This window comes from Sesamum indicum, linkage group LG1 (assembly GCF_026168435.1).
Source record: "Sesamum indicum cultivar Baizhima isolate 11 linkage group LG1, ASM2616843v1, whole genome shotgun sequence".
Classification (NCBI taxonomy): domain Eukaryota; kingdom Viridiplantae; phylum Streptophyta; class Magnoliopsida; order Lamiales; family Pedaliaceae; genus Sesamum; species Sesamum indicum.
This window is the reverse complement of record NC_142657.1, coordinates 11,981,981-11,995,359: the sequence shown is the minus strand read 5'-3', so window position 1 is coordinate 11,995,359 and position 13,379 is coordinate 11,981,981. Positions and strand designations below refer to the sequence as shown.

Here is a 13,379-nt window from a genome sequence, read left to right as displayed (position 1 = left end):
GTCCATTCGACCAATGGGGTATAGACATATTGGGACCTTTTCCGCCAGGTCAAGGTCAAAAGAAGTTTGTGATAGTGGCCGTAGAGTATTTCTCTAAGTGGGTGGAAGCAGAGCCTGTCTCGAGAATCACTGAAAAGGAAGCCATAAATTTCATATGGAAAAACATAGTATGCAGGTTCGGAATACCCAGGGTCTTAATATCTGATAACGGGACACAATTCCAGGGCAGACAAATAACTGCATGGCTTCGGGAATTAAAGATACGACAAAACTTCACAGCAGTAGGGCATCCCCAATCAAATGGCCAGACAGAGGTAACGAACAGAATTATATTACAACATTTGAAAGCCCGGCTGAGCTCGAAGAGGGACTGGTGCGATGAACTCCCAGGAGTATTATGGGCATATAGAACGACTCCTAGAACTTCAACAGGTGAAACCCCCTTTTCTTTAGTTTATGGTTCTGAAGCGGTAATTCCTGCAGAGATAGGAGAAGAATCACAGAGGATCGAGAGCTTCGACCTAAGGAAGAACCAGGAAGAGCGAGCATTTGACTTGGACCTGGTAGAAGAAAAGAGGGAGGCAGCACGGGTGAAAATGTTGCATCACAAAAGCTTGATGCTGAGAGGCTATGATAAAAATGTCAAACACAGGTCGTTGCAAGTGGGGGACTTAGTATTGAGAAAGGTTGAAGTCTCAAAACATGTTGGAAAGCTCGACCCTAACTGGGAGGGACCTTTCAAGGTCATCGAGATCGTAGGGAAAGGGACATACAAGTTACAGGATGCTCAAGGCAAGGAGTTACCACGACCGTGGAATATTCAAAACCTCAAGAGATTCTATGTTTAAGGTCGTTACGTTCAAATAGAACGATCTTAGGAAGATTGATCTGGGAAAGATTACGAATGTCTAGTCTGAAAAAGACTAATGTAAATAATAACCTGTGAAAGGTTAAGGCATGGCCTGAAAAAGGTCACTGAAGTTGGTTTTTCTTTCTTTATCTGTGAAAGATCATTTCAATTTTAAAGCTCTGTCTATCTCAAACTTTTTACAGATAGCAAATCGATCGCGTTAAATTGTATCTGAAAAAGATCAAAATATCGATACCTTGAACAGTCCCAAGAAAAGGCAGTAAAGGAAGTTACATGTTTTCAATTTCATCCATAAGAACAGAAAATTCATCATTTTCAGGGGAGGGTGTATCATCCTCCTCAGGTAAAGGATGAAGATTAGCATCCAAACTGGGATTGAGGCGAGATGTATCAAAGTTGGGAGCAAATCCTTGAAGGTGAGAAATCTGGGACTTGCAGCGATCAAAACCTTGTAGTAGGTAGTCGGCAGCTTTAATTTCCACAGCAGAGTCAAAGGTGGGGGTCTTTAAAAAATCCCGGACACCTTGGAGGCGAATTCCTCGAATTTGTTGTGTAAACTCCTCTGACTTCAAATAGATCTCGCGACCTTCAGCAACACCCACGATCTTCCCTGCCGCATGACCCGCTTCAAAACCTCGTTTTTCTCCTTCGGCAGCTGCTTTGGAAGCCTCAGAGACCACTTGCGCTTCAAGTTCTTTGATTCGAGCCTCCTGGGTCGACATCGATCTCGACCATTCTTCTTCCTTGGAGGTAAAACGAGCAAGTTGGGCCCTCAAATCACGGATTGTACGGTCCGCTGCCATTTGATTGTGGCGAAAACCAGCACACTTCAGACTGAGACCTCGTACAAAGTTGGACGCCTAAACAGCAAACAGTTAGAGAAATTCAAGGACAAGCAAAAATAATAAGTGTGAAATAAGATACCTGGACAAGTGAGTGGGCACAATGTTCTTCCATTCGGGTGAATGAGGTTTGCAAAAGAGCGGCCTGATCGAGAAGAAGGCAGTTAGCATCATACAGCTCCCAGGAATCTTGGCCTGAGCGAGTTCGAAATACTGAGCTGTTAGGAGAGATTTGCCAATCAGGGATCCATTTATCCCCTTCCATTTGGGCCACAGGATGATCGGGGCCTCGAAGCTCTGATCGAGCAGTCCTCCAATAATCTGTGAGACCTCGTAGTACATCCATGTTCCGCCTGATCTCTGACCCGGTCCCATCCGAAGGTAATCCTCCACCAGATTGAGATTGAGTAGGCCCTAGGAGGTTGGGACGGAAGGGTGATTTGCCGCGGGACTTCCTCTTTCGGGAGGACTCAGCAAAATCTCCATCATTTGGGGCATGATCCTGTAATCTCCAGCTAGGAGACTAAGCGGCAGGATGATTAGGGGGAAGGAGGTTGCGTGCCTGAGTTTCTTCACTACCTACTTCGATGGGAATCTGACAAGGAGGTGTAGTAGTATCTGGTGTTGAGGAAGCGGCTGCCACAGGTTGGGAAGAGGCAATTTTCATAGCAGCTTGGGCTTGAGACCGAGCCTGAATCTGAGCTCGAAGACGCTTGTTAATACGAGCTTGACTTACCATGGAAACTGCAAAGAGGGAAAAAGGAGAGTCCAGTTAAATATCGTAGGATAAAATAAGAAGAAGGAATAGGAAATCGGATCACCTAAGGTACCCTCCACCTGGAGAGGGGCAGGAGTTAGATGGGCGAGCCAAAGTATCTCTTCGACTAGAATCTTCTTGGGATTATACCGGTAGGAAGTAATGCTGCTTATCTGATCCCCATCTAAATCCTCACCTTCAGTAAGAGGGGTAGGTTTATCTACCTTCCAGTCTAAAGAGAAAGGCCATTCGCGACCAGGGGGGGGTCTAACAAAGATAAAATGGGATTTCCAGGGACCAACGTTGGATGTAAGGGGGTCTAAGAACCTACATTCCTTTCGGGAGGTTAAGTAGAAGAAACCATTATCTCCAGATCGTACTGAGGTCGTGAAAGAATATAACGACCAAAAATTTTCGAAGCTTGGTTCAAACCTATGTACACGCATAATAATGATGAACAGAATAATGTGGCGTATGGAGTTGGGGGATAATTGCATAGGGCATAGATTCAAGCGGCGAAGGATTAGGGCTACGCTAGGGGGTAAGGGAAAACGTAATCCTGCCTCAAAGTGTTGCAGAGAAAAAGAACAAAACCCTGGGGGAGGCCGGTACATGCGATCGGATGACAAAGGAATTATTATCTCATAGTTAGAAGGAATGAAGAATTTTTCTTTTATCTTCTGTATTTGTAACCTCACAGTGCTAATTATCTCGGCCCAGGGAGTAGGCTGTAAGACAGTTTGGGGATTCTCGGGAGCAGGAGCCCTACTTAAATTTGGGTTGCTAGTACGGTTAGAACGGGGTCTGCGCCTAGGAGGAACTAAATCCCTAAGAAGCATGTTGGAAGGAGCGGACGAAGAGATATCAGCAGAATTAGAACCTATGTTAGAGGTATTAGAGGAAGACATGGTACCTGGAGGACTCGGGGAAGAAGAAGAGTTGAAGAAGGGACAGCCAGCTAGAGGAAGAAAAACACTCGAAGATGTAACGCTTCGCAGCAACAGTACTCGAGTAAAAAGCGGAAGGGAGAGAACAATTTGAAACGGCTCTGTATATATATATTTGGGAAGGCAGTGAAGAGATGACCGTTACCCAATCAGTATACAACAGCTGTCCCTTTGGAGAACGTAAATCGAGGCACAGCTCGATAAGAGACACGTGGACAATCGCAAGGATACCAAGAACGTCAAGCGAGCCGTCGGACAGAGCTGTTCAACTTCTTGAAGTGACGACACTTCAAAAAGTGGGGGAGTAATGATGAAGGGAGATAACAAAAGACTAATATACCCTCAGTATGAAGGATAGAGATAAAGGCATAAAAATAGGGATTAAACCTATTCTTTTACGTGGACTAATCTTAAAGACAGTTAAGGGCAATCTTATACCCGCAAAAGGTGGGCCACGATAGCGAGATGACCGGTCGTGGAAGCGGGCATAAGGATCGTGCAGAGGACACGAAAAAGGATCAATATAAAGAGAAGAAGGAAGGGAGAAAAAAAGGTTGGTCTGTTTTTCTATTTCACTTTTCACAATATTTAGAACTTATATTTTTTATTGGAGAGAATCCCCAATACTGACTTGAGCGTCGGAGCATCTACGCCGGTATCTACTCCGGCTTGGTGAGGTTTGTTCCTGTTGTCAGGTTATAAAGGATCCGTCGGAGCTGAAGGGGACGACATACAGCGCGACCCGCGATCTCAGTCGGATCAATATATATATAGAGAGAGAGAGAGAGAGTGAGTTCACCTAGTGCATCTTAGGTTTCGGATGACTCTGGCGTCTTTTACCAAATACCAAATGAGGTGACACCTAAAACTGGGCTGCACTTGGATCTGTCGGCAGCTGACGGCACAGACTCTGCTAATTGCTGTTGTGCATTCAACCTCTATATTGGTATTGATTGCCGACTTCATAAATATTCAATGAACGTTTTCCCTCCTTCAGTTGCACCTAATGTTTGACTTTGAAGCTTAACAAAAAGAGTTCCAACAACACTTTTCCTTTCCGCAAAATTTATGCAAAAGGGGCAAATTTTCAACTCTCTACACGCATTTAACTCTTTGCATCCACATAATCTTCGTCACAAACTTTACTTAGTGCACTTCATGATTAACATGTCCAATACCAAAGCATCTCTATGTACACACTGATCATTAGTTGCTGTAACTATGATCTCGAAGCTTTCCTATACTAAACTCGTCCGCTTGCTCTTTTTCCATTTCACCAGGCGGACGAACACATGCATTGTATTGATCAGCCAAAACGTTTCTTGAATAAGTGATGTCTCTTAGATGGGTCCTTCGTCTTGCTCTTTGTCTGGCCCTGTAGCTTTTTATGCCCAGTACTGCAACAAAGATACGAGACGCGGTCACACCAACATGCAGACAATTGACAAACCACAAGTGATAGTATCCAATAAGTAGGAGCAGGAAGACTGAAAACTGAAAAAATATTAGCAGAGAGCTTTACCAAAATCGGGAACCTAAAAAAATACATATCGTGTTCAAATATGGTGTTATAATAGTGATCTTTGACCAAAATCAATATCTTCCATGCAGTCTGAAAACTCAAGTTGAGCTTATACCATGTCCAGATCTCTTGAACTGATTCTACCCATACACAGAAAATATTAGCAGAGAGCTAATGGATAATGGAGGATTTGTACCTATATTCCATGTAAACCATTCCCTTGGCTCCGGACATTGCGCTCATTGATCCGGCCGAACGACGGGCTTTTTGAAGTGCAATGTCATCAGCATCTTCTTCTAGCTGCTCCAAGCCAACTGCATCATCTCCCGCGCTTAGCACCTTTTAGAGAATAAGATGAGGAGTATATTAGCATTTCATTACCAAATTTTTCTCTTCTAATTAGGCCGAAAGTGACTAACATCTCAAGCTACAAAATAAGCCAATAAACCTTTGCGAGAAGTGCGAGCTGATCTTCAAGGCGATAATAACTCAACTCAGGTCCTGAATCAGGAGGCGGCAAGCTCGTGATTACCTGGAAACCAGTTTCAACAGTCAAAAGAACAATACTGGAATCATGTCCAAACCTTCATGAGTTATTACTGAAGATGTACAATTGCATGAGAAATCATTGAAAAAGAGAGGCTTTCAAGAGAAACAGATAATTCACTGTAACGGGCAAGCAATACAAAAAGCAAATATCATTGTACCTTAAAACTATATCCTTGATCAATCAAAAACTGCTGCCTTTTGGTTGAATAATACATCTCCTGCATCAAATAAGCAGAAAATCACCATGGACTGAACAGAGACACAAAGCAACAGGATCTAGACGTTAGAAGACCAACTAAACCTGAGTGTCGGTGGACACAAGAGAGTAGAAAAATGCGTTGTACTCTTCCTTCCCTCCTGCCACCCTATCCTGAGGCTTTCCCTGACAACCAAGAACAGTGAGAGTAAGAGTAACTCTTCCCGACTAAAAACCAAATCTGATGTGAAGAATTATTTTCATGTAAAAGGATGATATATATTTAACTGATAGTAGTAAACCAACAAGGCAGACAAGCAAAAGTGAAAAGCTAAAAACACTACTCTGGAGTTTAAAAGTAAATCCATAGAGAATACAAGTGAAAATTGAGAGTTTCACAACAACAGAATATACAAAACCATGTCAAGACACAGAAACTGAATAAGCCGCACACTTTCAGGGTTGACACCTATTTCCAATGGTAAGGTGTTTAATTCAAATCACTATAACGTAGTTATATGCCATGCCTAAGGAATATCCGGCTAACAAACTGGGTAGATGAGAATTTAACCACGAGACGGCAACTTGAAGTATATAGGGGTTTTAGCTTCTTTTGGCCGAAGAACCAGCTAATGTTTTTTTAACATAAGAAATGGAGAATAGAAATGGGAACATGAACATGAACATGGATGTCCAAGTTTCATATTGGGATCACTCTTTTCGAATAACATACAGAAATGATGATATTAAGTTCGCAGGGTATATACAATCAAAGAATGTACCTTAGCCCTGAGAATACGCCCAAGTCGTTGAGCCTCTTGTCGCCTTGAACCAGCATGTGATGAAATCTGAATTATCACATTTGCCTCAGGAATATCTATAGAATTATCACCCACCTGTAAACAAATTGCGAGCAATTACCTTCCTAGAACCATTATACACTTCGAGAGGAACACAGAACACAAAAGTCAATGGTCCTAATCCAATAACATTGCCAAAGCTTTATACTGCATCCTACATAAAATGATTTGATAATGCAAACAAAGATTCATATTTCATACAATCAGTGACCAATATCCAGTGCATACTCCATCACATGAGTCAGCTGCAAGCATGAGACACCTACAGTAACATGATCTGGCTGGTGCTGTTTACACATATGTATCAGTACTTGGTTATGTAAATCAAGGCTACATCATTGGTGTCACATGTCTTGGCTTGTAATTCAGGTCATAATGCTTATCCAAGGCCTGTCTATCATTGGTTCCACAGACAAAATTCCAAGAAACTGAAATCCATTATAAGGTAGGAATTTTTGACTCAACATCAAAACAGAACCAATCATGTATGATGATGTTGCCAGTGAACATCATGAACAATAATCCTTAACTATCCACCACAATTGCACATACAGCCATAATGCCACCATAAAAAGCAAAATTGATTACACAGGCTTCCAGGCAACGGAGTTATGCTTACAAATAATGTGTACCATACCTTTGAAAGGAAAATGGTGTTCACATCTCGACTGGTTTTGAATGCTTCAAGAATTTTGGTTCTCTCAGGATGGCTGCAAATTAAGGAATGAGTCCAGTTTATAACATCTGATTCAAATAGCATCAGTACATCGAATCTCACACAATAACAAAAACACACAAACCTGGTGGCACCATAAATCATAGGTTTCCGAAGCTTCATTGCATACTCTGTCAGTGCAAAAAGATTATCGGCAAACACTATTATCTTATCACCCCGCTGTTGTTCATGGAACCGGATGAGGAACTCACAGGCCCTGAATTTATTAGGATTCATTACATAAAGAGCCTAGGGGTAGACAGAAAACAAGTGTCAGGAGCGGCAGAGTTCAAGGGGCGAACAAAAGAATCTTCCATAAGAAGAAATCTATGTTACCAGGTAACACAGTCTCACAAGCTATAAATAAAAATATCTCAATAAGATTCTATGACATAAAGAAATCAAATCTTCTCTGAAAAGAGATACAAAAACATAAATTTGCAAGAATGACTATCATCATATAAGAGAGGACAAAGGGAACAATATATTGTCCTTGACAAAATTAACCTGTTTCTTCTTCGAATTTTCCTTCTTCAGATATTCAGCAAAGAATTCTTTTGTCATTGGACACCAGACTTCTGCACATTGAACGTTCGCAATGAATCCTCCTTTCACTAAATCCAACCAATTCGCTTCATACAACTTCGGACCAATAAGGAAGTTCAAATCTGTAATCCTTTCATCCTCTCTCACAAGGGTTGCTGCAAATTTCAGTTGGTCAACAAACTGGTCCATGATCTGGCAGCAGATATACCTGAAGGATATATTTAAATCTATTTTTATAACCTTGTTGAAGACGTACCAGTAAGCCCAAGTTTACAGTGAGATTTTGTAAGACTGATGACCTTCCTGAACATGTGAGCTGGGACCACGTGCACCTGAAAGAAAAATAGAAATTATGCATCAGCACTGTATCTGTATGCAATACAAGGATAAAACTTTCAGCCATTTACAAAAATGATGTTACCTCATCCATGAGAAGCAACCCCCACTCACGGTTTCTTATTTCTTCGATGATCTTTTCAGCTTCCTCAGAACGTTTTCCACCAAATGCAATCATATTATATGTTGTCACCACTACCCCAGCATTGCCACGGAATCTCTCTTTGCTATCTGATGTGAAACGACAGATTTGTTCCTCTTTAATGGTTGACCATAACTTGAACTGGAAAGCCCATTGATCTACGGATACAGCATTTGTAGCCAAACAAAGACAACTCTTTCTTATTCTGCAAGCTGCAGAAACGCCAACCAAAGACTTTCCGGCACCACATGGTAGCACAATGATTCCAGAACGTGCTCTCCCTAAATGACAGAATTTTGAATTAGCAGCAACATAAAAGATCCTATGTGAACTGTCATATAAGACAGCAGAAAGCAGGAAACGGAAACTAACTGCTTCCATAAACTAATATAACTTATTGCTGCTGAAGACATTCATGGACAGGTCTATATCTCTTTGAGGCATAGATTACAAACCTCCATCCATAATTACACCTCCAGCAGTTCAACATAGACCACCCAATAACAAAAATTATATCCACCCCCCAAAAAAAAAAAAAGAAAAGCGGAAAATATATGTGGATGCATTAAAAGAACTCTATGTGAAGTTGGGATGATAAAGTGCCATGACCCAGGAAAGATCAGGAAGCAAGGTGATGTTGGGGCAAATGTCTTCACTACCTAGTCCTCAATCCTTCCTCGGCAACACATAACAACACGACCCATAGAAGAAAAGGAAAGAATGAAGAAAGGGGCAGGGTACATAGCCTATTAGAGTGGGAGAAGCAGAAAAACTACATGAAAAATCCCATAGGTCCAAAAACTAGGTGCTAAGTGAAGGCAAAAAGTTCTAATCTATTCTTATGGATTCCAAACTGAATAAAAGAAAATCCACTTGCATAGATTGTATAAATGTGTATAATACACCCATGGTACGAAGACATCGCAATCTCCTATAACAATCTCAGAAAGTAAATATCTACTAGCACAAATGTCAAACTGGCATTTATTTTCCTCCACGGTATCAGCACTCTCCCAAAGGACTTGTCAGTTACAAGCCTGAACTTTATGATTGGATGTGCATGTAAATTAAGTGATGGCACACAAATGTACTACATTGTAAATACAGACAATGAAATGGGAACAGTGTGGGACAGGAGGGCCTTACCGTTTCCAAACATCTTACTCAGACTCTTTTCTTGATAAGGCCGTGGTTGTGCATGAGGCTTCAATTCCACCTCGAGATCAGGATTAACCTGCAATACCCACCATCATCAATGGAGCTTTCGGATAACCAGCTGTTCAGTACTACATGAATCATAGGTGGAGCTTCTCCAGCTGGAATTTCTGAAGTCAGGCTCCATCTTCACCGTAAGTTCTGATTGTGGGAAGAAAATGGAGGTACTCACAGTATCGTTTCTAAAGTCATACTCCTCCAACATGGGATAATTTAGACCATTAGGCAAACAACGTTGCTTTACATTCTCGACCTGTGAAAGTAGATAAACTGTTAATGCAATGAAATCATTCAATTTGGAGGCAATGATGTCATCCAAACTCTTGTCACATTTACTAAATAAAACTGATCCATTGATAAAATGGAATGACAAAAACAGACAATGATATTTCCAATCAGATTCAAGAAGCATTATTAGAAATTCACCAAAGAAACTAGGGCGACGATTATTCTGCAGTTCTACCAGAAGTCTTAATCATGTATATCAGGAACAAGAGTACTGTGTTCAGCTCCTCACTGAAATTACCTGTACCTGCTATAATATTTTAGAAACATGCATATGCTTGCATTATCGACATAAAGAAGGTAACTAGACTTCCTTCACAAAAGGTACAAGCAAAAGTTTGCTAAGTTGTTTCCCAACCCTAAGGAGGTGCTGTCAATTTCAATAAGTACCATCCACACAACAAAAGACGATTGCAATTGTTTGCCAAAAAGTAACTCCATTTATTATGATTTCCTACAGATAACCTACATAACTAACCTAGATAAATAGTTCACTATATTTCCATGAAAAGCTTGTAATACAAGCACACCCACTATACGGGCATCAAAAAAAATTATACTGGACCATGAAATAAGAGAAACAGTGCAATATATGATAAATCACCTAACAACAGCTGCCAGATGAAACATGAATTAGAAGCAATAGAAATCTTAGAGATGCTCATTATCAGGCTACCACAGTCCAACCTAAGAGACATGCACCAACCTACCTGAGCAGGGTCAATTTCAAAAGAATGAGTTTCTTTTTCTTCAGCTGCAGCTGCCAACTCGGCTTCATTTAGCAGTTCATCATGAGCCCCTTCTATTTCACCGGCTGATTTGCCAACTGTAAACCCATCACTTCCATGAATTCCCTAAAACAGCAATAGAAGCGTTCTGATTTTGAGTTGTCATAGAAACATGTAGGAAAAATTTTATTCTCTGACTTGCAAAACTTAATCAACTAGAAGATGCTTATTATACTGAAGAAATCTCACTAAGTATGTACCTCAGAAGATATTCTAGCTCGTCCTATGACTTCATCTTTAAGCAACCTATTTAAAACCTGAAAATAATCATAAGTTCAATAATCTATCTGTAGCAACCAAGTGTTTTCCACTACAAGAATAGACAAGATAAAAATATCTTGCCTCAGGAAATGGGGACTCCACAAAGTATCTATTCTTCTTGAGCACAAGCTTCACTTTGCCATAATTAGCTGTAGAACTGTGTATGAAATCAATCATCTCTTTTGGAAGCTTGGTCTTTGATAGTTTATTCAAAACAGAAATAATGGTCTCTGTTTCAAGTCCCACTGATACCGCAGCGTATAAAGAATGTGGGGTCAAGTTGTACTCGTGCATAGACTCTGGCCTGATGAATAATAGAACATAAAACCATTCTAGTAATAGTTAAGCACACAAAAGAAAAAGCTAAAAAATGCATAGGAGGAAAAGATTAAGACTATGATTAAATGTTGTTTATTTTGCTGTGGAAATTATGTCTAATCCAGGCAGGTCAAGAGAGTTTAGCCCTTTTCTGTCTCTTTTCCATCAACCACGTAGTCGAATTTTCAAAATTCTACAGAATATGTGCGGAATCAACTAAATGTAATTGGTGGATATGGATTCAAAAAAAAATTGACATTCAACCATAATATTGATTAAGTTAAAGCTTGGAAGTCTAATAATGTGCTTTGAAATGTCAATCTGAAGTTAGCATTCTACGAGATAACATACTTCCCAGAGATGATATGCACCACAAGCAAAAATTTCATGTTGAAGAGAAAACGTGTCTAGTTATACTTAAGATAATTTTGATAGTCTTTGGAGACTTGAAATGTTTGCTTCCACATTATGAGATAAATTGTCTAGCGTCATTAGTTGTATCCTTTCTGACAAACTGATGCATCAGCTTTATAGTTAGGAGTGCGCAATTCCGGCTAACCAACCAAAAAACAACTAAATGGGAAATTCGGTTTTTTTTTTTTTTTTAAATTCCGGTATTCGGTTCGGCTTCGATATTTTGTGCTAGTTAACGAACCGAATACCAAACTTTGAAAAGTATATATTACATTATAAATATATCAATATAGTAAAAAAATAATATATAAATGTTACATGTATTTGTAACAAAAAATAACAAATTTACAATTAATACATAGTTAATTTATTATAATCAATTATTAACAAATAATTTACAACTAACAAATTATCATTATATTATTCTTTTTAAATTTTTGGTTAAAACGGGACAAATTGAATCGAACTGAAAAGTTTGGTTTTTACCAAGTGGATCGCTTCAGTGTTCGAAATGGCTTACCGAAATTTTGATTAACCGATCTCGGTATTTTATATAGTGCATAAATGTGATAAAGCAGCTAAAGCAGTTTGCTAGTCCACGTGCATCCTTATCTTGCTATCACCATTAACTACAAGCTTTCATAATTTAAAAACCACGCATAAGCGCATAACTGTACCAAAGTGCCCCAAGATTATACCTGCAAACGGGTTCAGCAATTGCAATGAGGAAATCATAGGCCTGTTTATACAATGGGGAGAACGTCTCAAGGAATATCCGACCATCCGCGCAAGCCCAGAGAGGCCGATTCGCATGGTCGGGTTTGAGTTCCAACTTGGAGAAATCCCTCTTTTTCCCTTCACCTAAAAGAACGAACCAAAATAATGCAATCAATTCACAGCATCCAAATTACGGTAATTCAGGAGATAGAACAACATGGAAATGCCTGTACTGAAACTACAGTATGTTTTATTAGTACCATCGCGTAGATCATCATCCAAATCCTCCATGAAATGAGAGTCATCCTCGACAGCTGAAGCCCTATACTCCTCCTGCACTTCGATACCATAAAACAATAAATTCTCCTAAATTTCAATAAAAACAACTTCCGGGAAGTAAAACTAGCAGTAGAAAACCGTAAGAACCTTCGAGAACTTGAACTTTTTGCTGGGCCGACCTTTGTCGCCTGAAATTCAAAGCAAATTCATATCAAATTATGCGTATCAACGTTTAAAGTTTCCCAATCAATCTCAGTAATCAGTATCACTAAGTGTGTGTGCGTGTCGTGTTTGCGTGAAAACTACAGTCATAATATGCAGTTAGTTTGCTAAATTCGACTTGATGACAGTTGTTCCAGCAGAAATACCGTTCATGTTTCGTGAGTAGGTTTTGAGCTAAGTACCGCGAAAAATGTGTTGGACTGTTACCCCTTCAGCCTTTATATATACAGAGAAGGAGAGAGGAGAGAGGAGAGAGGAGAGAGGAGAGAGAAAATGCCCCAAGCGGCACCGCCTAGGCGCCTACACCAGTCTAGATGCTAGATGATCGGGTCCAACCCGACCCATTAACAATAACTGAGTTTCGGAGCGGATCTCGGATCATGGTGTTCGGACCTGTCCTCACCAATCTGGTTCCTTCTGAATGTTCCTGTATGTATACTAAAAAATGTTTGGGTATCCGATCCGGTAAGTCGGGTATAACTCATAAGATTGGGATAATTACAATTTCTTTTTTAGATTTGTATAAATATACTTAAATATATTATTCAAAAAATTACATTTATTATTTTTTGTATTTACTTTATGTAATAAGTAGGT

At 40.0% G+C, this 13,379-nt stretch overlaps 2 protein-coding genes across 2 annotated transcripts; both read right to left on the bottom strand.

Annotated features, from left to right (window-relative positions):
• Positions 1–1,140: 1,140 nt before the first annotated feature.
• LOC148789463 (uncharacterized) lies at positions 1,141–3,378 on the bottom strand. Its single transcript, XM_088883141.1, has 5 exons — positions 3,164–3,378; positions 2,544–2,797; positions 2,297–2,457; positions 1,796–2,215; positions 1,141–1,731 (listed from the first exon to the last, which is right to left on the bottom strand). The coding sequence occupies exons 1-5, from the start codon at positions 3,376–3,378 to the stop codon at positions 1,141–1,143; spliced, it is 1,641 nt and encodes a 546-aa protein (XP_088739267.1).
• A 1,075-nt stretch (positions 3,379–4,453) lies between these two features.
• Positions 4,454–13,073, bottom strand: LOC105158130 (general transcription and DNA repair factor IIH helicase/translocase subunit XPB1). Its single transcript, XM_011074768.3, has 20 exons — positions 12,929–13,073; positions 12,708–12,748; positions 12,542–12,614; positions 12,263–12,425; positions 10,914–11,136; positions 10,772–10,828; positions 10,494–10,637; positions 9,671–9,751; positions 9,430–9,517; positions 8,227–8,564; positions 8,062–8,137; positions 7,767–7,960; positions 7,345–7,508; positions 7,182–7,254; positions 6,467–6,580; positions 5,790–5,870; positions 5,647–5,706; positions 5,388–5,471; positions 5,136–5,278; positions 4,454–4,814 (listed from the first exon to the last, which is right to left on the bottom strand). The coding sequence occupies exons 1-20, from the start codon at positions 12,933–12,935 to the stop codon at positions 4,724–4,726; spliced, it is 2,295 nt and encodes a 764-aa protein (XP_011073070.1). The 5' UTR covers positions 12,936–13,073; the 3' UTR covers positions 4,454–4,723.
• Positions 13,074–13,379: the final 306 nt, after the last annotated feature.